The sequence below is a fragment of the Haliotis rubra genome, unplaced genomic scaffold (assembly GCF_003918875.1).
Source record: "Haliotis rubra isolate DU_JTF1 unplaced genomic scaffold, ASM391887v1 Scf21, whole genome shotgun sequence".
Classification (NCBI taxonomy): Eukaryota; Metazoa; Mollusca; class Gastropoda; order Lepetellida; family Haliotidae; genus Haliotis; species Haliotis rubra.
In genome coordinates, this window is record NW_025766114.1 from 2,257,189 (window position 1) to 2,280,588 (window position 23,400).

The following is a 23,400-nucleotide window of genomic DNA, read 5'->3' on the forward strand; positions in this document are numbered from 1 at the left end:
CCTTATCTAACCATCACTATCCCAGAAAATATACCAAGCTTTTGTTTGGCACCAAAATAGTGAACCGGTCTCACATTCAACATTCCTCAAAAACCTGACAGCATCGGAAACACTTTGGATTACGATAATGTTACCATGGCAATGAACCCATCACTCACTCATTCCACAAACCTGACCGATATGTATCAACAAACAACTCTCAACTCTGTGCAAAGACCACTTCACCAAACAGCCGGCTTTGTTATTCATTACTAAATCATTTCTTAAAACAGTATTTGAAATGTCGTTGTTCAATATGAGTCACAGCAACATAATGATGACGAAAATAAATATATCCGAATCAGTCAATGACCTACAATCATTTCTCCGGTGCACACAAACAAAACTACTCCCGACTAATGATTTCTTGTACAAAACACATGAATGGCTTCAACCATGTCAAACACAGACAAATCAACACGTCATTTTTTAAATTTATAAGTTGCAAATTCAAACAAATACTCTCGTACAGAAGGTCTACGGATGAAGAACTGAATAATTACATGTTACAGTTATTTCATGTAATGATTGTTGTGCTGTAATTTGTGAAAAGAAGACAGTCTTGTTGAAAGCCTAACGTTTAATTGTTGATGATCGATAATGATTGATCAGCGAGCAGGCGAGTGTGATTACGAGGAAATGATTGTACACTCCGTGGAGTTATTGACCCTATAGATCCGCAACTCCTGGCATATCGGTGTGAACAGACACATTATGACATGTCCGTATTGAACATTTTGTTATTGTCGTGATAGTGTAATTTGAATGAAGGAATATTAGATTGAAACAGTGTTTGTTACATAAGTTTTCAAGAAGTGAGTTCATGAATGAGTTCATGAGTGTGAGTGAGTTCATTAATTCATAAGTGAGTTCATGGGGAAGTGATGAGTTCATTAATTCATGAGTGAGTTCATGGGGAAGTGATGAGTTCATTAATTCATGAGTGAGTTCATGGAGAAGTGATGAGTTCATTAATTTGAGTGAGTTCATGAGATGAGTTCATTAATTCATGAGTTCAAGAAGTGATGAGTTCATTAATTCATGAGTGAGTTCATGGAGAAGTGATGAGTTCATTAATTTGTGCGTGAGTGAGTGAGTGGTTCCCACTGCCTGTGTTACAAACATCCTTGTTGAAAACATTTCTTATGTGGAACCTCATATAAAAGTCACAAACACACAAACAATTATGAATATGTACACATTTTTGGATGCACAATTGGATTTAAAAAATATATTTGGGTATTCAGAAATGGAAAAAGATTTTATCATAGGCATTACACATGAACCTTAATTTGCAATAATCCTCAAAATTATAACATATTAGTGCAATGTTCTAAATTACCAAAATACTAAACCATAATTACTTTTTTACATAAATAAAAATATTGAAAAAAAATATCCCTTTTCAAGCAATATTTAATCTAAATGACATGTAATCTATGACATAATTTGTGGCATCTAAGTATCCATATAAACAAACCTTAATCTCAGTAATCAATCTACATTAACCTGAAATAACATTGTCTACACCTCCTACTTACTTCTGTATTCAATAAGCCTAAGCAGTTCCTAATTACATACAGCTAATGGGCTAAAACAACAGATATCACTTGCCTGCTGGTTAGCGTCAAGAATCAATGGACAGTTGATTCTCATCCAGTTTGTGCAACTTAAGGTTTGAACTAGCCCCAAACCTTAAGATAACATTCTCATAATGTTAATCCCCAAAACGGTTGGTTTATCAATCTGTCTTTGTTGTCATTGGTGAATTGACAGAACTGGTACTTTAACATGTAAGATGGGATAAATATTGGTCTGGAACAAAATTCAAACACTTAATGGCATGGCGGGCCGAGTGCAAAATATGCACCCTTTTTGGGCCAATGAGTTATGTACTCGCTTCTGTTCATCTCAATTGGGTATCCTAATTTTCCTTTGAGTAACCAAATAAATTGTAGTCACTTCACTCAGGCTCAATTGGGTATTTTGCCATTTTCCATTAATTTTAAAAATATAAAAAAGTTTAAAAATTGGAGTTTGTTATTTATATTTGATCTGTAATATGAGAAATGCTAAGAAAGACTGCAAGTTGTCAAGTTCATGTCCTGACATAGAACCTCTCAATATACCTCAGTTATTTTATCTATCCACACGTACGCAAGCTAAGATTTGACACTTTGATCCACTGCTTATCTGTACCTCTGCATTATGTCAGGAATTCGGCCCTCATGTGTGAAACACGTAGTCATGTCGGAAAGCGCACATATATATCAAAATAATAATAATAATCATCATCATCATCATTAAAATCATCAATTTAAAGATTCTTGTTCTCACCTTGCTAGGAACATGTTCACTTCCTGAGAAGTCTCTGTACGCTCATTATGTGTGTGTGTGCATGTGTGTGTGTATTTGTAGACTACATATATTTAAGATGTTCATATAAATAAATCAGCGTATCAAAGTCTTCTCCTTGTCTACATGGTGCATCTTCAATAATCTCCAGGGTATACGTTCCGATAAATCTCCACTATACCCTTGATGCATCTACAACTTTGCTCCATGATTTTATTACCTCCCTTGGCTGGCTTTTTATCCAATCAGGTGTCTACGCTGGGAAGTTGAGCGTACCAGTCACAATTCACTTTCTAACCGATTAAACTTGGCAACCTAATTGTTGCAGAGGTACTTGGAAAGAGGTAGAAAGAGTTCTGGCATATGTTATTAAGGTTTCAGACCTGTACATTTTTCTGTATGATTTCTTTCAAAATCTGAGTTGCACTGCGAATAAACCTTCTAGGCTGCGACCACTATGTTTGTTGACACTGGCAAGCTTGGTTGTAACGGCGACTTAGCTGATTGGCTACTGTGAGAATGCGGAGCCAGCAAAGAGAGGTAATAAAATTATCGGGCCGAGCCATAGATGCATCCAGGGTACTGGTGGAGATTTATCGTAACGTATACCCTGGAGATTATCGAGGATGTACATGGTGAAGCTATCCCTTAAACTCATTACGAGTACCCCTTGACACACTTAAATAAAGGTGTATTGCTCAATAGGCTCTATATACTTTCAAAAACGTTTCTACAAAATTTATCTTATCACATTTCATGCAGCTGCAGATATCATAAAAGTTTGAAAAGCATACGAAAACTAAACAGCTAGAAAATCATCAGACATCAAATATCAATCACATTTTTTATGGATTTAATGTCAATGTATACAGTTCCATGAAAAGCTGATAGTCATTAAATTGTCTTTAAACATGAAATGGTGCCAAGGATCTGCTCTAAATGAAAACTGTTATTTTCACAAAATGCAGGACAGCACATTTGACATTGCCACTTTTAAGCCTCATACAGATTTCACAGAAAAAGCTATGCGTCCAACTGCAATCCTTGCCAATATAAGAGGTCTTAAATATAGCACACCTTGCACAAAAAGTAGTACTACTGAAAAGCTAGGAGTCCAACTGCAATCCTTGCCGATATAAGAGGTCTTAAATATAGCACACCTTGCACAAAAAGTAGTACTACTGAAAAGCTAGGAGTTCAATTGCAACACTTGTCAATGCTACCGGTCTTAAATATAGCACATCTCCCACAAAAAGAAGTATTATTGAAATGCTACAGGTCCAATCAAAACTCATGCCAATACAACAGGTCTTGAAAATAGCACACTTCACACAGAAAGAAGTACTTTTAGCTTTCTCTAAACACAACCATATCGACATGCTGTCAAGCTTGATGGTTGTATATGGAGTCAATTATGTCATATATCAGCCATTTGTATTTCTGCTTTTGAAACATTTAATCATAACAGTTTCATGATTATCGAGCCATTCTAACAAAGAATTCATCATGAAACAGTGACCTTTACTTCTTACAGAACTAGTTAAAGATTGCAGTGCTGTTGATGGTATGTTGACGATGACATTTACATGTATACATTTCAATGAATAATTTAAAAATATTTTTAAAAAACATGCACTTTGCATTTTAATTTTTCATGTTTTAATCTCTTTTCTTCTTAAGACTGATAAAATGTATGTCACTGTCATGAAGTATCACAAAAATCGAATCTTTTCTTACAAAGACCTTAACAATGATACCTTCAAAGGCACTTACGTGGTATTTAGTTCAACTCACACATCAGATAAGCTGACCAGCTAGGTACAACAGCCCTAGAAAAATTCACTATATTGATTATTGAAACTTCAAACCTAAATGAATTATCAAAAGAAAATGAAAGACACAATTCAAACTTTTATACTTCAAGAGTGAGTGAGGGTGCTAGGTTTTATCCCCATTTCACCAATATTACAAATATGACACCAGAAATGGGCTTCACACATGTTACCCATTTGGAGAATTGAAACTGGACCTTGTTCATAACAAGCTAACACTTTAACCACTAGGCTACCATCCAATCTCATTTTGATTGAATGTGTGAAAGTTGCTTAATGTCCCATTAGGAATTTTGCCGATATTAACAGTGACATTTATTAAAACCATACTAGCAAGATAATGATCAAAAAAGCTTTTTTCATGCTTTCAAACAACATATCAGAATGAAGATGCTCTAAACTAACACTTCCCACCTATTGTCAACTTAATTAATCAGACATATCTTCTGACCCAAATTTTAAATTTTAATTAAGCTTCCAACCCCAAGAGAAAACAGAAAGTTAACCAACTGACACTTTCAACCATAACAGCCAAAAGAAAATTAACCCACTCGCACCTCCAATCATAATAGCCATCGAGTATTAACCAACACTTATTTGCAATACAAAGTTATCAAATATTCACCAGTCACTTCCTACTAACACAACCATCTGATCATTAACCCAACTTCCAATTCCAGACAGTGGAATAAATGGAAAATTAAACAGACTCACAATAATAGACAGAAAGTTAACTATACCTACACCTCCAACCCATAAATAGTCGCCCGGAACAGACTATTGATGGCACATACCAGCCATCAAGATAGCCTCTCATTCACCTATACATGAAGTCACCACATACCATTTGTTAAAGGCCCCTAATTTTACATAAATACCAGCGCTGTAGGCAAGTCTGGAGACATTTATCTGCAGAGATCTACAAAACATATCCCCCCAGGGTAGATTTGTACTTGTCTGGAAATCACTCTGGGGGGAAATGGTTCCTACTGGAGGGTGGGGAATGGGGGAGGCATCAGGAATGTTATGTTTTTTTAAGAGCTCTGTGATCTGTATAGACTGTTCACAGAGCAACCCACTACTTATGCCAGTCTCATATTGCTATTATATGTGCGTCCCAGACGTCACTAATGACTCCTGTGAACATCATGAAAGGACGTAAGGAACTATTTTTATGACAGTTTCACAGACAATTCTTACCATTGATAAAATCCCTGTGCACGTAAGCAATGTCGCACTCTGAAACAACATCATCCGTCTTCTCAACTTCTTCAGCTTTCAATTCAGTTTCCATGACAACAGGAATGCCTTCCTTGCATGTCAGAGAACAATCACTAGCGGTCATTGTAGGTGCATGGGGCACCTCCAGCCTACAAACGCAGTTTCCAGTTTCGTCAGAAGCCTCAGAAGTACGTTTCTCCCCCACTGAAGTCTCAGTGGTCACCATATTTACATTTTCATTATAACCAAGTGGGCACTGACTTACACGCGGAACAGAAAGGGTAATCTCGTTTGTCACAGATTTAATCAAGTTCCTTCCTTCTCCCAATCTCTTATGTGGGTAAAAATTGGCACCAGTGATATCAGGTATCCATCTTTGAGTCTTACAAGAGGAACATGACTGTGACAGGTTTCTGGTTTTATCACTGACAGTGTGATTATGCTTGGCTTTGATGCTATCTCCAGGTTCAACTATCGCAAGACTGCTGGCACGGACGGCGTATGGTTGATGGCTGATTTGTGGTAGCTGGCCTGCCCTGTCAATGGAGGATGATAAATCGTCTCCATAAACGTCAATCTCGCTCCCATCTCTTGAATTCTGTCTGGTATGTGCATGAGCTCCAGTGAAGTCACCCAGTCCAGAGATGCCCTGATCCCAACACTCATCTGTTGTGTGAGAATAGGAACAAAAGGCAAGCTTTCGTTGAACACTTTCAATATGAGATCTGTCTGAAATTGCACTTGCTCCAGCTGAAGGTGACTGAGAATCTTTGAAGTAAACTTTATTACATGAACACGAAGTAGATTTGCAATCCATTCCTATACATAACACATCAGCACTTTCTGCCCTTGCAATGCAATTTAAAGGACGGGTAATACAATCAGACCGATTTTTCACCACTTTGGCCAATAAGTCTGTATTACCAACAGTATTCCTTAACTGAACACCCTGTTTCTCTGATGAAGACTTATCTATTCCATCATGACGTAAAGAGCCTGGCGAAGAATGGCTCTCGGGACTCCCTTTTCCAAACGAAGTACTTGATGAAAATAAATAAGCCTCCTCTTGAACTGCTAAAGTTGCTTTCGGAAGTGTAATTGAAAAATCATCCAGTTCATCTATGGTGGCTTTTGGTGCACGTATTTGTGTCGTCTGATTGTCAAGCAGTTCTGAAGAGACAATTCTGGCGTGAAATTCCGAACACGGTAAGGACACACTCTCATTATATTCACTTTTCTCCGATCTAAACTGATAAGGTACGGGCGACACATCAGCGCATACAATCTGTTGGAAGCTTGGTGTCGTCTGCTCTTCAGAAGCGTCCACGCATGGTAATACCGGAGCACTTTCGGAACGCTGTATGACAACCTCCGGCTCGATTTCACACTTTTCAATTTCCAAAGTTGATCCATCGCTTGACAGTCTCACAGTTATTTTAGATGTCTTGTACCCGGGGGAGTTATAAGTCGCAGTTGTCGTCGAAAAGTCACTGAACTCCGTTGACGGATGACAGGCAGCCAGCGATGTAGAATTTTTCACCTGGGTCGGGAAACCGCCTGGTCTCACTCTCCTGGAAAACTTCCCCGATCCGAAATGTGCTCCAAATCCACCTCCCATCGCCTCTGCCGCTCGGATTTTACTTGAGGCATGCTTACTTGGGCGGCATCCCATTCCACAACCCCAACCAAGGCAGGATGGGGAAGGTTTGATACACCGAGGCTAGCAGCCGACGCTTAGCCATCGGTAGATACAGACATATCGATTCGTTGACAGCCGCACTACTTTCCTAACCACGAATGGCAACCGACTGAGTGCTGAGGATTGATTCTCAACTCTGCTTCTCTGATTTAGAATTTCAAGACTCAAACGCCGTAGACAACTCTTTTAAATCTGCTACTTCTTCTTAATAATAATTACGGAAGATTCGATTTCAACAAAGGGAAAACGACGACATTGGGTCTCTTCCTAATGCGGATAGACAGCTGTTTCAATGCCGCTTATGGATTTTGAGTTAAAGGGAGTTCGGGAATCTTGTTTCAGTCTTTGTATAAAGGACGGATGGTCTATGGCAACTGACGTATGACATTGAATCAAAGTTGAGAAAACTATAAGAGGATAGGAAGGATACGACCTATCCGATTTTAGTGCAGTGTTATGGAGTAGTATTGAACCGACGGGTTCATGCGTACGATTTACGTACATAACATTACCAGATTGTAGATAACATTGCAAAGAGGTTCAGAAATGTATCATTCAGCGCCCTCTCCTGTCGGATTTCAATAGACGTGTTTACATCTGACTTATTGCTTTTGAAAACATGATTCGTGAAGACTTGACCAACGGTGCCACTAAATGGTAAACGGATGAAATGGTTCGTGTATTAACACACATGACATTTAATCTTCAACTTTCTCGTGGAATTTTTTTTTACGTTTTCCATGGGTTCGTTTCTGTGTGAAGCGTAGCAATATTCCAGCTGTATGGTGGCGTTCTGTAAATAATTAAATCAGTACCAGACAATCCAGTGATTGACATGGACATCGATCCAGACAAGTCTGACAGCACCATGTATTTGCTTGCCTCTTGTGATCGCAATAGGTTGCTAGGTACACGTGAAGATAGGAGTTAGAATTGGTCTTCAGCAACCCACGCTTGTCGTAAGAGGCGACTAACGGGATCGTTTGGTCAGGCTCGCCGAATTGGTTGACACATGTCATCGTATCCTAACTGCGTAGGTCATGATGCAAATCACTGGATTGTCTGGTTTTCACACTGGAATATCCACAGACATACGTCGTATAGCTGGAATTTTGGTGGATGCTTCGTTAAACAACAAACAACAAAAAACAACCAAAAAAACCCAATACATTCTAACCCCGAATACCAACAATACTACGTATTTCCTATATTCGAATGTCTTACAACGGCACAACAATAAAAGTCTGTCCAATGTAGACACCGAGGCAGTCCCTTTTCAACTATGGGGCGGTTGGTTAGCCCAGTGGTTAAAGCGTTCGCTCGTCACGCCGAAAACCCGGGTTCGATTCCCCTCATGGCTACAATGCATGATGCGCATTTCTGGTGTCCCCCGCAGTGATATTGCTGGAATAGTGCTAAAAGCGGCGTAAAACCTCATTCAGTCACTTTACACTCTGCACCTTCCTCTACCTTAACAAGACATCGTCCAGTCTAGTTCACTGCTTGTATATATGTGCTCTGTCTTCTGATGAGCGGACTTCTCGGAGAACCAGAATCATTGGCACTAGCAGATATCATTTATGGTTTACTTCCATTTTAGCACTTTTAGTGATGACAAAATATCATAAGAGGTCGAATCTGTGATTCCAATCTGGGTGACAGGATCCTGCTTCGCATAAGGGACGCAACTCAGCAAGGTGAAATACTGCCATCCTTGCCACCACATCAATTGAAATATACTCATGCCAATAATGGTTGTCACCCTCTTCAATTTTTAATTGGAGAGGGGTGTGGGGTGGAGGTGTGTGGGGATGGGGTGGGAGGGTCGTGACAACCATTATTGGCATGAGTATATTAAGAAACTTTTGTATTTAATTTCTGTTCTGAGAGCTGATGTACAAAGCAGCCATAGCGTTACGACAGTCTTAAGTCTATGTTAAGGTATGTTACGATCACAGTGCGAAGATCGCTTTGTACAACGGTACCCTGCGTGTCAGGATATACGTGAAACAATATACCACGAACCTTTAAGGGGTATTCTAATGGAATTAATGTAGCAGCGTCCAAATGGTCAGTAGAAAAAAAATCTGGAAAAACGGAAACTATTACTAGAAAACAGTCTGGAAAAGAAGAAAGAAAATATTCCATGGATAAAATATGTTATTACATTTACCGACATGGTACAAGACCCGTGAAGATGCGAGTTAGAGTTATTCTTGAACAATCCATGTTTGTTGTAAGAGGTGAATAACTGTACCGGGTGGTCAGGCTCGCTGTGTGTCTGTCTGCCTGTCTGTCTGTCTGTCTGTCGACCCCTGAAGATCCAGGTTAGAATTGGTCATGCTTGTCATAAGAGGGATCGGGTGGTCAGGCTTGCTGACTTGGTTGACACATTTCACTGTATCCCAATTGCATAGATCGATGCTCATGCTGTTGATGTGTCTGTTCCAGACTCGATTATTTACAGACCACCACCACATAGCTGGAATAGTGCTGAGTGTGGCGTTACAACAAACAAACCCAGCCAAACCAAACCAACCCAAACCTACGTGGTACAAACTGAAGACAATGCTGTGTTGCTTCAGCTGTCGTTCTGTAACGCTTCAGCAGAACTATCGTTATGCATGTAAGCCGGCACAATCAGGCTAGTCGTTAGGAAAATGGAACCAGTTGGTTTTTGAAAGACAGGCGAAAGAAATTGCTTATTTAGCAACCGAAGCCTATACAGAGCCCCTTTTCCAGATGCTACAGCCGTTCTATACTTTACTACAGACGGAGATCCTCGTAGCGTTATACCCGCTTTGTGAAAAGTATCCTAGATCCCCAGCTGAGCTCTCGGATTGTGCAATACGGGACAGACTATTTTGGTATGGATTTCAGAATACTGTTCCAAAATAAATTGGTGAAAAAGAAGTCAGGTTTTTACGAGGAAACAAACCACCTGTTCACAGGACAAGCTTGGTGGTAGAAAAATGATTTTGTTTGGTTGTTGTTTAACGCCACACTCAGCAATATTCCAGCCATAACGCAGTGGTCTGTAAATAATCGAGTCTGGACCCGACAATCCAGTGATCAACAACATGAACATTGATCTACGTAATTGGGATACGATGACATGTGTCAACCCAGTCAGAGAGCCTGACCACTCGATCAAGTTAGTCGCCTCTAGCGACAAACATGGGTTGCTGAAGACCAATTCTACCCCGGATCTTCACGGTTTTATTATGTTTGGTACCTCCCAATCTCTTGATTGACATTGATAAGATCCCGTGTGTGCTGCCAGGAACACAGCCTTTCTGACACTGTGGGTAATACAGAAGACTGCAGTAGTGGGGAGTCTCCACATTCTCCGGAAAAGTTCTTGGTGGATTCAACTAGGCAGAGTTTCCTGGGAGAAGGCCCATTCGCTCTCTGGGCTGCATGTAGAGGTGGCAAGGGCCCTGAGCTGATGATGAGCCTTACCAGCCTGACTCTGCCAGTGTTACCAAAAACCCTCTGTGCTGCATTTAATTATCTTTATATGTATGATTTTATATGATGTGATGTGATGTGAAATTGGGTTTAACGTCGTGCTTGAGAATATTTTGCTCATATGATGACGTGCATGCGTGTGTATGTGTATGTGCGGCTGCTTGTACTAGCCCAGACTTAAGCTGGTTTTATAGTGCTAGCCAACTGAGATACCATGCCGCAGTGAAGCATGAATACCCCACTCAGACACATTATACTGACTCCGAGCCGACCAGTCCTTGTTGTACCAATCAATGCCGAGCGCCAGGCAGGGACCAACAAGTACCATATTTTAACGTCTTTTGGTATGACGCGGTCAGGGATCGAACCCGGGCGGACGCTCTAACCACTACACCACGGAGGAGGTCGATTTTATATGAATCAGTGTTAATTGTGTTGAATAATCAAAATGATGTAACATGATGATAGTGTTCAAGTTGTGGCCAGCATGTAAAGGGGCACAAGGCTCGCGGTTACAGCGAGGTCGAGTTCCATTGATAGAACAGTGGCTGCTGTTGTCAACATTTGAATCACGTCATCAGCGTATAGCGAGATGTGTTTGGTAGCGTTAGAAATCTTGAAATCTGTAGCTATCCAAAACCAGTATTGCCAGGCTTGAGAACAGGTCTTTTAGGGGCGTTTCCTTAATAACCATGTAAATTAAGAAAGAGCACTACAGCTACATATAAATGGATAAATCTTCACAGTGAATATGTGAATAAATATTTTATCGTTTTTGAAAGTCCTTGTGTTGCTCTAACCATGCAAAACGGTAAAGTCAAGGTCATTGCTTTGTGCATATTATTACTTGAAATTCAATGTTTTATCTCGCATAGTAACTGAATGCATGACATGTACATATTTATGTCCTATATTTAGCTAGCTGAAGACTGACACAGGTTTATAATCCATCTTAGCTCAGCGAAAGTCGTAAGTCAGCGTCAAGGTATGGAAGTTACGATCACCTTGGCTCAAGGACAGACGCCCGAAGTGGTATACAGAATTTCTGCAGGTGTCAGCCATCTTGACTTAACAACTTCACTTCTCTTCTTCCCAAGTCTGTTTTCTCCACACAGCATGATGTGACTCATCTCAGTTGCTGCTCAAGACCAGCTACGCCCACGGACCCTAAGTCTGTATGAAAGGATTTTGAGCTGCTATCACAAAAATTTGAATAGAAATCCTCTCCTTACTATTCGTTTTTTTACACTGGACAGGCGATTTGAAGCCAAGGCTCGTTTAATGATGCAATTAAGCCGGCGATGTTATCACTGCTGTTGTTCTACTAAAGTTATCTGATCTTGCTACTGTTTGTTAGGTTTTTTTGCTTCTAACTTGACCAAGGTTTGCCACAGGTACTACCGCTATAAGTGATGATGCTACTCTCCTGTTACTGCTGTTTTTCTAGTACCAGTAATTCCTGTACCGATGCCAACAACTGCCACAAGCGTTTGCGTTAATGCTACCTCTAAAGTGATGACGCTACTGCTACAAGTGATGACGCTACCGCTATAAGCGATGACGCTACTGCTACAAGTGATGACGCTACTGCTACAAGTGATGACGCTACCGCTACAAGTGATGATGCTACCGCTACAAGTGATGACACAAGTGATGAAGCTACCGCTACAAGTGATGACGCTACCGCTACAAGTGATGATGCTACCGCTACAATGATGATGCTACCGCTACAAGTGATGATGCTACTCTCCTGTTACTGTAGTTGTTTCTAAACCCAGTAATTCCTCTCCCGATGTCAACACAAGTGTTTGTGTTAGTCCTACCACTAAAGTGACGATGTTGTCCTACTGTAAAGGCTGTCGTCGTTTCTCCAAGTTCGACAAATGTTTTCTTTGTTTGTTTGTGGGACGCGGCTCTCTGTAAATAATCAAGCCTGGACCAGACAATCCCGTGAGCAACATCATGAGCATCGATCTACGCAACATGACATGTATCAACCAAGTCAGCGAGCCTGACCAAACGATCCCGTTAGTCGCCTCTTACGACAAGCATGGGTTACTGAAGATCAATATTCTAACCCGGACCACAACGACTGTCACTACCGATTGTGTTACTGCTACGATTACAAACCATTTTGCTGTCGCTACTGTAGCTGCTGTCATTGCTGTTAGTGCCACAGCAACTACTGCCACTGCATCTGTTTGTTATGTTGCCACTCTGTTGTTACTGCTGCTGACGGGACTGTCTCTTTGATTTCATTTTGTTTCTAATTTTATTTTTTATGTCGCTACTACATCAGCCAATTCTGTTGTTTACAACAATGTCGTCCATCCGTCCGTCTTCAATCATTTTTTTCTACTACTACTACTACTACTACTACTACTACTACTACTACTACTACTATTACTAATCCTGGAATGGCGCTATATAAGTGGACTATTATTATTATTATTATTATTACTAATAATAATAATTCTGCTGCAAGAACAACAGCTACTACTACAACTACTACTACTTCTACTACAACAACTACTACTACTACTACCATTTCTACTACTACTTCAACTACTACTACAGCGGAAGCTGTCAAACCCGGCAGCTGTCCAATTCGGCAAGTTGTCAACACCGGCATAAAATCTAAGTCCCGTCCATGGCTAGTACATTTATCATCATTTAAAAGCTCTGCAATCCGGCAGTCAATTCCGGATCTCAGCATGAAATGAGCTAACCGAATATGTGTTCAGTAATCAGCCCTGTCTAATCAGGCACATGGCAAGGAGTCAACCGGATGTGTATTCTCATCAATTGTCCCTGCGTTGATTACATGGTTGCCGATAAAGACAATTTAATATTAGTACAGCATGGGTATAGTTGTACATGTAACTAGTGAGTTGACATCTTTTATTGTGATACAGCATTATATATGAGAGTGACAAAACTGGTCCACTCCTAGTCGGAGATAACCGTATCAGCTCTACAATCCGGTCCGCTGTCTAAACCGGATTATTTCTTCAGCAGTCCCGACGGGTGCCGGTTTAGACAGCTTCCGCTGTACTACCACTTCTACTGCAACAACAACTACTGGTACAACTACTACTGACTACTACTACTACTTCTACTACAACTACTACTACTACCACTGCTACTACTACGACCACTGCTACTGCTACTGCAACAACAACAACTACTACTACCACTGATGAAGCCCTTCTTTCGACTGCTATCGGCGTAGTATGTAATAGTAGACACACAGTCAGAATCACCACAATTACTTTGCAGACAACACTATCATTTTATGTAAAAACTGGTGAATCCCTCGACATACAGTCTACTTGGTCTCACAATATACGTGTAGCAGTGTAATTCATGTCAAGGTTTTATTATTGTTCTATCCACAGATGTAGGTCACTCCTTGCGTTGAGTGTGCCCTTGGGATTATGTACACTACCGCTAGAATTTGTTTTGTACTCCATCGCTTACTACTCTCACTCTTGTATGGATACTTTCGTTTGTAAACTTTCACTACAAAATTGTTTGGTTGGTTTGTTGCTTAACGTCACACTCAGCAATATTCCAGCTATATGGGGCGGTCTGTAAACAATCGGACCAGAAAATCCAGTGATCAACATCATGATCTACGCAATTGGCATACGATGACACGTGTCAACCAAGACAGCAAGTCTGGTAGCACGGGTAGTACTGTAACCTGTCTACTCCGAAAGAGCTGCTACAGTATCCGTTATTACATCGACCAAATGGACTGTCAGGGTTTTACGTGTGAGAAAAGCTAGTCCAATGCCGGCTGTTGCTCTTTACCTTTCCGTAGTTAAAGTGGCTACAATGGGTTGGACATTGGCTACTTCACTGGTAACCATGGAAATGATGATTTTAAAATGGCTACTCCTCAGAATGCCACTATCATGTTTACTGTTAAAGGGACTACTTAACTGGCTGCTAGGATTCTCGTCATAAAGGCTCATGTTCAATTGGTTCTAGCTCCTGACGAAGTCCTCCTTTAAGAGGCATGAATACCTCTGGAATAACTATGGCTCCAGCAGCTACGAATATGATCACCACTAGCTACCATTGCTGTGGCTACTATCGTCACTACTACGATTGCTGAAGATGCTGCTAACGCCACTACCATTGCTGCTGTTACTAAGTCCACGTGTGTGTTACTTACGATACCTCCACTACTACCGCTGCTACAGCTCCTAAAACATGTCTTGCCACAACCACTGACATTACAGCTGTTAAAATCACTACTTCCACAATTTCTAAAGCTACCACCATCACCATTGTAGTTGTTGTTGCCGCTGCTGCAGCCTCCAGTACTGACATAGCTCCTTTTGCGACAACAAGTTGTAGTAATCATAATTTCCTGATACCGGTGCTGCTGCTACTTTTTATTTGTACAACTAATTATACTTCCACAAACACCATTGTTGTTGCTATTAGTTGTACAACTAATTATACTTCCACAGATCCCATTGCTGCTGTTCCTATTAGTTGTATAACTAATTATACTTCCACAGATCCCATTGCTGCTGTTCCTATTAGTTGTATAACTAATTATACGTCCACTGATACCATTGCTATGTGCTACTATTAGTTGTACAACTAATTTTACTTCCACTGATACCATTGCTGCTAGTATTAGTTGTACAACTAATAATACTTACAGGGACACCACTACTGTTGCTACTGCAAACTGTACAACTAATCATACTTCCACTGATACTATTGTGGCTACTACAAGTTGTACGACTAATCATACTTCCATTGATATCATTGCTGTTGCTCCTGTTTGTTGTACAACTAATCACACTGTTGCTCCTATTAGTCGCACAACTAATCGTACTTCCACTGATACCATTTCTGCAGCCGATATTAAGAAACATTTATTGTTCTATTCAAGTGTAATTGTGGATAGCAGTTCAAGTAATGTTCCTCAGATTCACTGAAAAGTCCCCCGTTCGTTAAATATTATCATTTATAGCCCGACGTCTCGTTCATCAAAACGATCTTTGTGGCAGACGACAACAATAACACCCACACTTAATGGAGTCTTCATCAGTCAACGTGCTGATAATGCTTTCAGCAACGAGTCCCAAATGTCTTTAAATTTGTCTAGACTGAATATTCAACCTTGTCTGAATGACCGAGTTTAAACACTCTGCCACAGTGTGTGGGATTGATCTCTCGTCAAGACGGAAAAAAAACTTTTGAAAAAACATCATTTCTGCAGTCAAGACAAACAAAATGATTATCATCATGTGTCATACTAACCGTGACGTGTAAGCCACTCCTTGGGTAAGCTACGTACAAGATGTATAAGACATCGCGTCTGTTTATTGATCGAGACGTAAGAATAAAATCAACAGTTTGATGTAGATGTGTGGGTGTATTGCAACTAAAATGCAACGCATGTAAATCTATATGTCGAGTTTGTACGAATCAATACAGACGAATAAAGACGTAAATACGAAGAAATAAAGGCATGTACTACATAAATACAGCCTGCAATCTGCGTCGCATCTCTGAATAAATTCCAAACAGACACATGTTTGCGTCCATCGCTTCTTTGAGAAGGAGGACCATTGCTGTTGGGAGACGGGACGTACCAAATGATTGTCTAAATCTAATCTAGATGTCAGATAAATATTGGCTGTAGTCATGTTTATGGACAATACACCGTAAGCTCTTTCACATTATTTCTAAAGCTATCGATCTTCGTGTCATGATTTGACATGATTAAAAGTCGAAGCATCTATTTAATTGCATCGAGGGAACATATCTCGTGGAAACGCTCGTAAAATATTCCGAATGGTATGAAAATTCTCGGTGCGTTTGATATTGCCAGCAATTTGAAATAGTGAAAACATTTTTATTGTCAAGATCGATGGATCGAAAAATTAAATGTACACGTACCCAAGATAGGATTTCATAGTATATGTATACTTCAGCACATAATTATACTAGGTGTTTTGATTGTTTGATACTGTGGTCTTTACAATATTTTAACGTCTTTGCCAATCGCATTGAAGCTTCATTTATTTTTTTATCTCTGTTTTTTATTTCTGTTAATTACTTCTTTTAAGGTACCGCTTTTCAATTAATTATTTAATTTTTCTTATATATTTCCCAATAAAAGTGGTGCATATCATTGAGGGAAAATGTGAAATATTTCAACCATAGTGTCCACTATGCCTGGTACCAGGGATAATCTACAGCACTTCTATTCTCCCTGCTGGTACATATATGAGCAAAGCAGCTACATTCGTAGTTTTTCTTGGCTAAAAAAGAGCTCGGAGACACTGTTTCACTGATTACTTAATAAACCTTAATATTATAAGGACGTTTTCATACAGTTTCAGACAACGCAGTTAATTTATGAAGCTCATTTAACCTTGTAAAATGTGAAATTATAGTTTTATTGTTTAATGAATTAATTGTTAAACAGTAACACGTTTTCATTTATGCGGGGCGGTGAGGTAACCTAGTGGTTAAAGCGACACGCTGAAGACCCGGGTTTGATTCCACACATGAGTACAATGTGTGTAGCCCATTTCTGGTGTCCCGCGGTGATATTGCTGGAATATTGATAAAAGCGGCGTAGAATTAGACTCACTCACTCATTAATGAATAGTCTGTTATACAGACCCTGCAGCGAATATATCCAGGAAAGCCCACGCAAGTCTAGATTTTCACAGCTTCTGAAAATGAAGAAAGTCTCAGGGCTCCTTTTCATTATATTTATTTTTTTTGCTATGAGCTTTTTTTCTGTAAAATATGTTCATTTCAGAGACTAGTTGTTAGTCTAATTCATGAATTGACGGCATAAGTAAGGTAGTATAGACCGTCTGCCCAGGGAGAGGAAGGTGGATGTCGACGTCGATCCCTGGTCTTGTACCATATGACGTTAAAAGCAGCTACATGTTGTTACCATGCCTGGCGCCTGGTATAAGAGAATAAAACAGCTCAGACCAGTACACACACACTCCAGTGATCAGATTAAGCCGATATTTTTTTAAGGTTATGTCAAGTTGTTATAGTATGACCAGAAATTATTGAGAATTTTAGGAATATGTTTAATTGGATTTCTAGTATAAACAACCTTGACCAGCTATCAAGTGCTTGGGTTCATTCAAGAGAGACAACTCTGTTTTTCATTAGTGTGTGAAGAGTTATCCCCCTTTGTTTACTTGCTAGCAGACGACATTTTCAGTGATCCTCAGTATGGATGATTTAGAGAAGAGGAAGTTGATTTTAGAGTATTATAACAAGGACATTAGATCAGCTAAAGTGATTTCAAGTAGAACAGGCATCCCTTTGTCCACTGTTTATCGTGTTTTGAAACATATTGCAAATGGATATGGCATTGAGCACCAGGGAGGCGCAGGGAGGCCCAGAAAATTGACTGTCGGTGACAGGGGGCGGCTTGGTATTCTTGTTTCTAAAAACAAACGAAGGGGTTTAGAAAACTTAAGGCTGGATATGATTGATAGAGGAACTGTGGCTGTCTGCGAGGAGACAATAAGAACAGAGCTGCATGCAATGGGTCGGCAGAAAAATCGAGGAATTCCATCACCGATCATAAAATCTGAACAAAAGGAGCGAAGGTTGAACTGGTGCTTACAGCATAGAAATTTTAACTGGGACAATGTGACTTTCTCAGATGAAAGTTCTGTGTGGCTGTTTCCTAATACACTGAAATTCCGGACCAAACAAACTGAAAAACCTTTGTATCAGCGCCCAAAGTACAGTCCGAAATTTAACGTGTGGGGTGGCATATATGTGTTAGGGGCAATGCCCTTCTGTGTATTTGAAGGGAATATGAACAGTGAGCGGTACACAGATATTCTCGAGGGACATTTACTTCCATGTGCTCACGTGTGTTATGGAATTTTTGGATTTTCCAGCAGGAGAACGACCCAAAACATCGTTCAAAGCATTCACAGGCCTGGTTTCGGACCCAAAATATGACATCATTAGATTGGCCAAGCTATAGCCCTGACCTAAATCCAATAGAAAATGTTTGGTGACTTATGAAGGAAGTGTCAATAAGCCAATATGACAAATATTGCTGAAATGAAAGAAGAGGTGGTCCGATATTGGGACAACATGGACCACGACTTTCTAACTTCTTTGATCAGTAGTATGCCCCGCCGCATTGAAGCCTGCATTGCTGCCCATGGTGACTTGACAAAATACTAACTGTTCACCTGTCTTTGAATCTGGAGTTATGTTCTGCTAATATTCACATTTAATACGTGAGTAATGAAAGGGGGTGGGGTGGGGGTGTTGGTGGGGTGGTGGTTACAATCTTAAATTCTCAATAATTTCTGGTTGTACTGTAAATGTGAATGTTTGAATGTGCATGAATTAATTGGTAAACTATAACGCAGCAGATACTCGTTCATGAATTGACAGCATCTGTAGTGTGTCAACCGTCTGTCCCGAGAGTGAAAGGTCTGTCTTTCAATATCTACCCATGAAGATCCGGGCTAGAATTGGTCTTCAGCAACCCATGCTTGTCGTAAGAGACGACTAACGGGATCGGGTGGTCAGCCTCGCTGACTTGGTTGACACATGTCATCGTATCCCAATTGCGTAGATCGATGCACATGCTGTTGATCTCTGGATTGTCTGGAACCCCCCTATTTACAGACCGACGCCATATAGCTGAAATTTTTGTTGAGTGTTAAACATCAAACAAACAATATCTAACCATATCGTACTATATGTGACGTTAAAGGATGGTATTTATTATTACCCTGTCTGGTACAGGGATAAAACAAGAGCTGTTCGGCTTGGTGTCTACATAATGTCTTGGTGAGGTATCTATGTCTAATTGCGGCATAAAATCTCTGTAGGACAGTAATAGTAATACGGACTAGTACACATACGGACGCACACACGCACGCATGCATGCACGTCCCTGTGCAAGCGCAATAGGCTCGAACCCCCATGAAGCACACACACACACACACACACACACACACACACACACCTGGTTCATGAACCAATAATCGAATTTAGCCCTTACTCATAAGTACAACTCATCGTTAGGTCCTAATCCACAAAAACACTTTCCCTATCAACATTTTACTATGATTTATCACCCCGCCGAATAAATACATTTCATCCGACTATCAGTTTTCAAATCTACTCAAATATATTTACAAGTAACTTGAAGCAATACAACTGATGCCCATTATATATATAGTTAGTACTGCGGAGAATGGTGGCGTGCCTTGGCATCGTCAACTCTGCACTTCATGGTAATTGAGACGTATGTCACGCGAGGTAATCTACCTGTTGATTGTAACGCCGGCCCGCTAGAGCCAGCTGGCCCGACTTGTTGAACGCCGGATACAAAGTGAGTATATTTACAAATTTGCTACCGATTCCCATGTATTATTAATACGTATAGAGACGATGATTTACTTTCGCCGTGATTCTGGACAGCTCTTCAATCAATTTGTGCTTCCCAATGCCAGCTGTGTAAAAATATGGGAAAACATTAAAGTGCACACTTGAGTTGTGTTGTGGAGAGGCGTGTTTATTTAAAATAACAGAATGAATTCCGGTGATGTTGTGCATAATGTATTGAAATATCTGAAGAAAGGAGGTGTTTGCTTCTAAAGTTTGTATTCTTTAGAAAGAGATTTTTAACACATTGTCCTAAGTTGTAAACAATGAATTATTCAAGTACTTGATTAATAAATTGATAGGTTACTGAATATATCGGAGTTGGGGGATGAATGGGTCTTTATTTAAGTTAAGGGTTTGTTTGAGTTATCTCCCTTGCTGAGTTATCTGCTTCAGCTGGATGAATGAGGGGTTTGTTTGTCCAAATTCATCTGATGGGTTAGTTGTATCCTTCATCACTGTTTGAAAATGCCTTGATAAATGTTTATAATATTTGTACTAGCAGATGATGACTAACATGTTATTGTAAAAAATAACAAATTGTCAAAAAAGCTTCTTTGTTTCACATGGGGCTCCAGGGATTATAAAAAGTATATCTCTATAATCTCAATAGTGTCTTGTTTGGATCCGATCAAATCCACACAAAAACTATAATTATTTTGCTCAGAATGAAATTTGATTGCACCTTATGCATATTCTTTGCGCTTGGAATGGTGCAGGTTACATGGGCATCATCATCATCCTCATCATCATCATCATCCATATGACATCAGGGGTGTTCTTGACTGAGAATGCAAGGTTTAAACCATGCTTTGAATCCTTGAACAAACATAGGAGCGGTGGGGAAGCCCAGTGGTTAAAGCATTTGCTTGTCACGCTGAAGAACTGGGTTTGATTCCCCAAATTGGTACAGTGTGTGAAGCCCATTTCTGGTGTCCTTTGCTGTGATATTGATGGAATAATGGTGTAAAACCTCACTCACTCACTCACTTTTGTAGGAATCATTTCCTTCTTTTCGACCGCCTCCGTGGTGTAGTGGTTAGAGCGGGTTCGATCCCCGACCGCGTCATACCAAAAGACGTTAAAATATGGTACTTGTTGGTCCCTGCCTGGCGCTCGGCATTGATGGGTACAACAAGGACTGGTCGGTTCGGAGTCAGTATACTGTGTCTGAGTGGGGTATTCATTCTTCACTGCGGCATGGTATCTCAGTGAGCTAGCACTATAAAACCAGCTTAAGTCTGGGCTAGTACAAGCAGCCGCACATACACATACACACGCATGCATGTCGTCATATGAGCGAAATATTCTCAAGCACGACGTTAAACCCAATTTCACCTCACCTCACCTCCTTCTGTTCATTACAGTCAGACATATTATCAATACCCCATGCATGTTACATATTCTAACAGATGTCAATCTTAATGACATAACTGCTGTATTGTTCCTGACAATAGATGCTGATACCATCAACCACTCAATAGCCTACTGGCTGCCTTCGCTGTTCTGATTCTATCTCTGTCACCTGGCAATCAAACCACTAGTATCAGGTGATACAAATCTCACACCAGTAATCTTGCCTTCCGTATACCATGTGCACTTGAGAGTTATAATGTCTACTTCAAAGATAGCCCTCATGGAGACTGTGGGTTAAAACACGTACCATGTGCACCCAAATGAATATTGAGAGTTATAATGTCTGTACTTCAAAGATAGCCCTCATGGAGACTGTGGAAGTGAATAATTGTGTCCTTCTCTCCAGTCCTCAAAAATATCTTAGCACTAAGATGACCATTTGCCCCATAATTTATGATAGTTATTGTATCAAAGAGTACATTATCAGGGGTGGAAAGAACGTAACATTGCTAGTGTGCTCGCACAGTGGCACATGTAAAATCACTTGCCCTGATAACATTATCAGGGGTGGAAAGAACGTAACATTGGAAAGTCAACTGGACACCGGTACAGTGTGATATACAAATTTGCTTGCCCGACAGAAAAAACACTGGACTCAGGCGTCAGGCAATGGGTTATTTCCACCCCTGCATGATGGAACAGACTCTAGAGGTTACAGTGTTTTCTCTCAGCACAATTTCACAAAGCTATCTTAGCGTTAAGATGACTTTAACTCAGACACTATGACATAGTCTTATGACAGTTGCATGAAGTAGGAGGTCATGGCAATAGTAGTGCTGAGGTTTTTGTGGAATAGGACCCTGCTTGTTGAGGGTAAACATAAGCTAGCTCCACTTTCATTTAGTTCAGTTAACTTAGTGTACTTATCCCATTGATGGTGATATAGAACAAGATTCTTTATGGATAACAACTTCTTTATTTAAAATATTTATTTTGATAAAGAAGTTATCCATAAAAAAATTTTTTTTTAAATTGTTCTATATTGTACGTCTCAACTTCTAAAATGCCACTCAAACAAGCCATTGGTGGTGTCCGAAACATGAACAAATCTGTACAAGTATGAATGAAAGTAAGTAACACAGAAACAGTGATTGATACCATATAGCCACTGATGATGAATAGTGCGGTGGGTAGCCTAGTGGTTAAAGCGTTAACTCATCACACCAAACACACTGGTTTGATTCCCCACATTGGTACAATGTGTAAAACCCATATCTGGTGTCCCCTGAGGTGATATTGCTGGAATATTGCTAAAAGCAGTGTAAAATCACACTCACTCACTCACTCACTCCACCTCGCCCTCCCCGCCCAACTCTGGTCCGCTCCACTCCACTCCACTCCCAGAAATTGTCGTAAGGCTCTGATGCCATCAGCATGTACTCGTCTCATCACTGTTTTTCAGCTGATGCGATCCGTGAAGGTCCGGGTTAGAATAAACCTTCAGTAACCCATGATTGTTGTCAGACTCACTGGCTTGGTTGACACGTCATCGGTTCCCAATTGCGCAGGTCGATGCTCATGATGTTGATCACTGGATTGTCTGGTCCAGACTCGATTATTTACAGACTGCCGCCATATAGCTGGAATATTGCTGAGTGCGGCGTAAAATTAAACTCACTCACTCCAGTTGATGCAGTAACCTAACGCTGTTGATGCTTATGATGTCACTGTGAACATCCAGTTGCACAGATGGAGAAAGCACACAGCTGATGGTCATCTTGGAGGGTGGTCACTCTCTGTCTTCCAGTTGTGGGATATCAGTATCTCATTATTCTAATGATGGTCTGACTTATAGATCCCAATATTCTATCAATATGGCTGTTCGAGGACTCCATCTGTGACGTTCAGACGGCTCCTTGCATCCTGCTGCTCGTAATCATGCCATTTTGATGTATGCCTTTAACAGGTATACCATGAGTCAACTGTGTTTTA

The 23,400-nt window shown here is 40.3% G+C and overlaps 1 protein-coding gene across 2 annotated transcripts in view; it reads right to left on the reverse strand.

Annotated features, from left to right (window-relative positions):
• LOC124276549 overlaps nt 1-7,172 on the reverse strand; it is an 89,990-nt gene extending 82,818 nt beyond the window's left edge. For both annotated transcript variants that reach the window (XM_046712190.1, XM_046712191.1), the window contains exon 1: nt 5,427-7,172. In XM_046712190.1, coding sequence (XP_046568146.1) covers nt 5,427-7,119 — 1,693 coding nt within the window. In that variant the 5' untranslated portion in view covers nt 7,120-7,172. The remainder of the gene's footprint in view (nt 1-5,426) is intronic.
• Between the last annotated feature and the right edge of the window lie 16,228 nt (nt 7,173-23,400).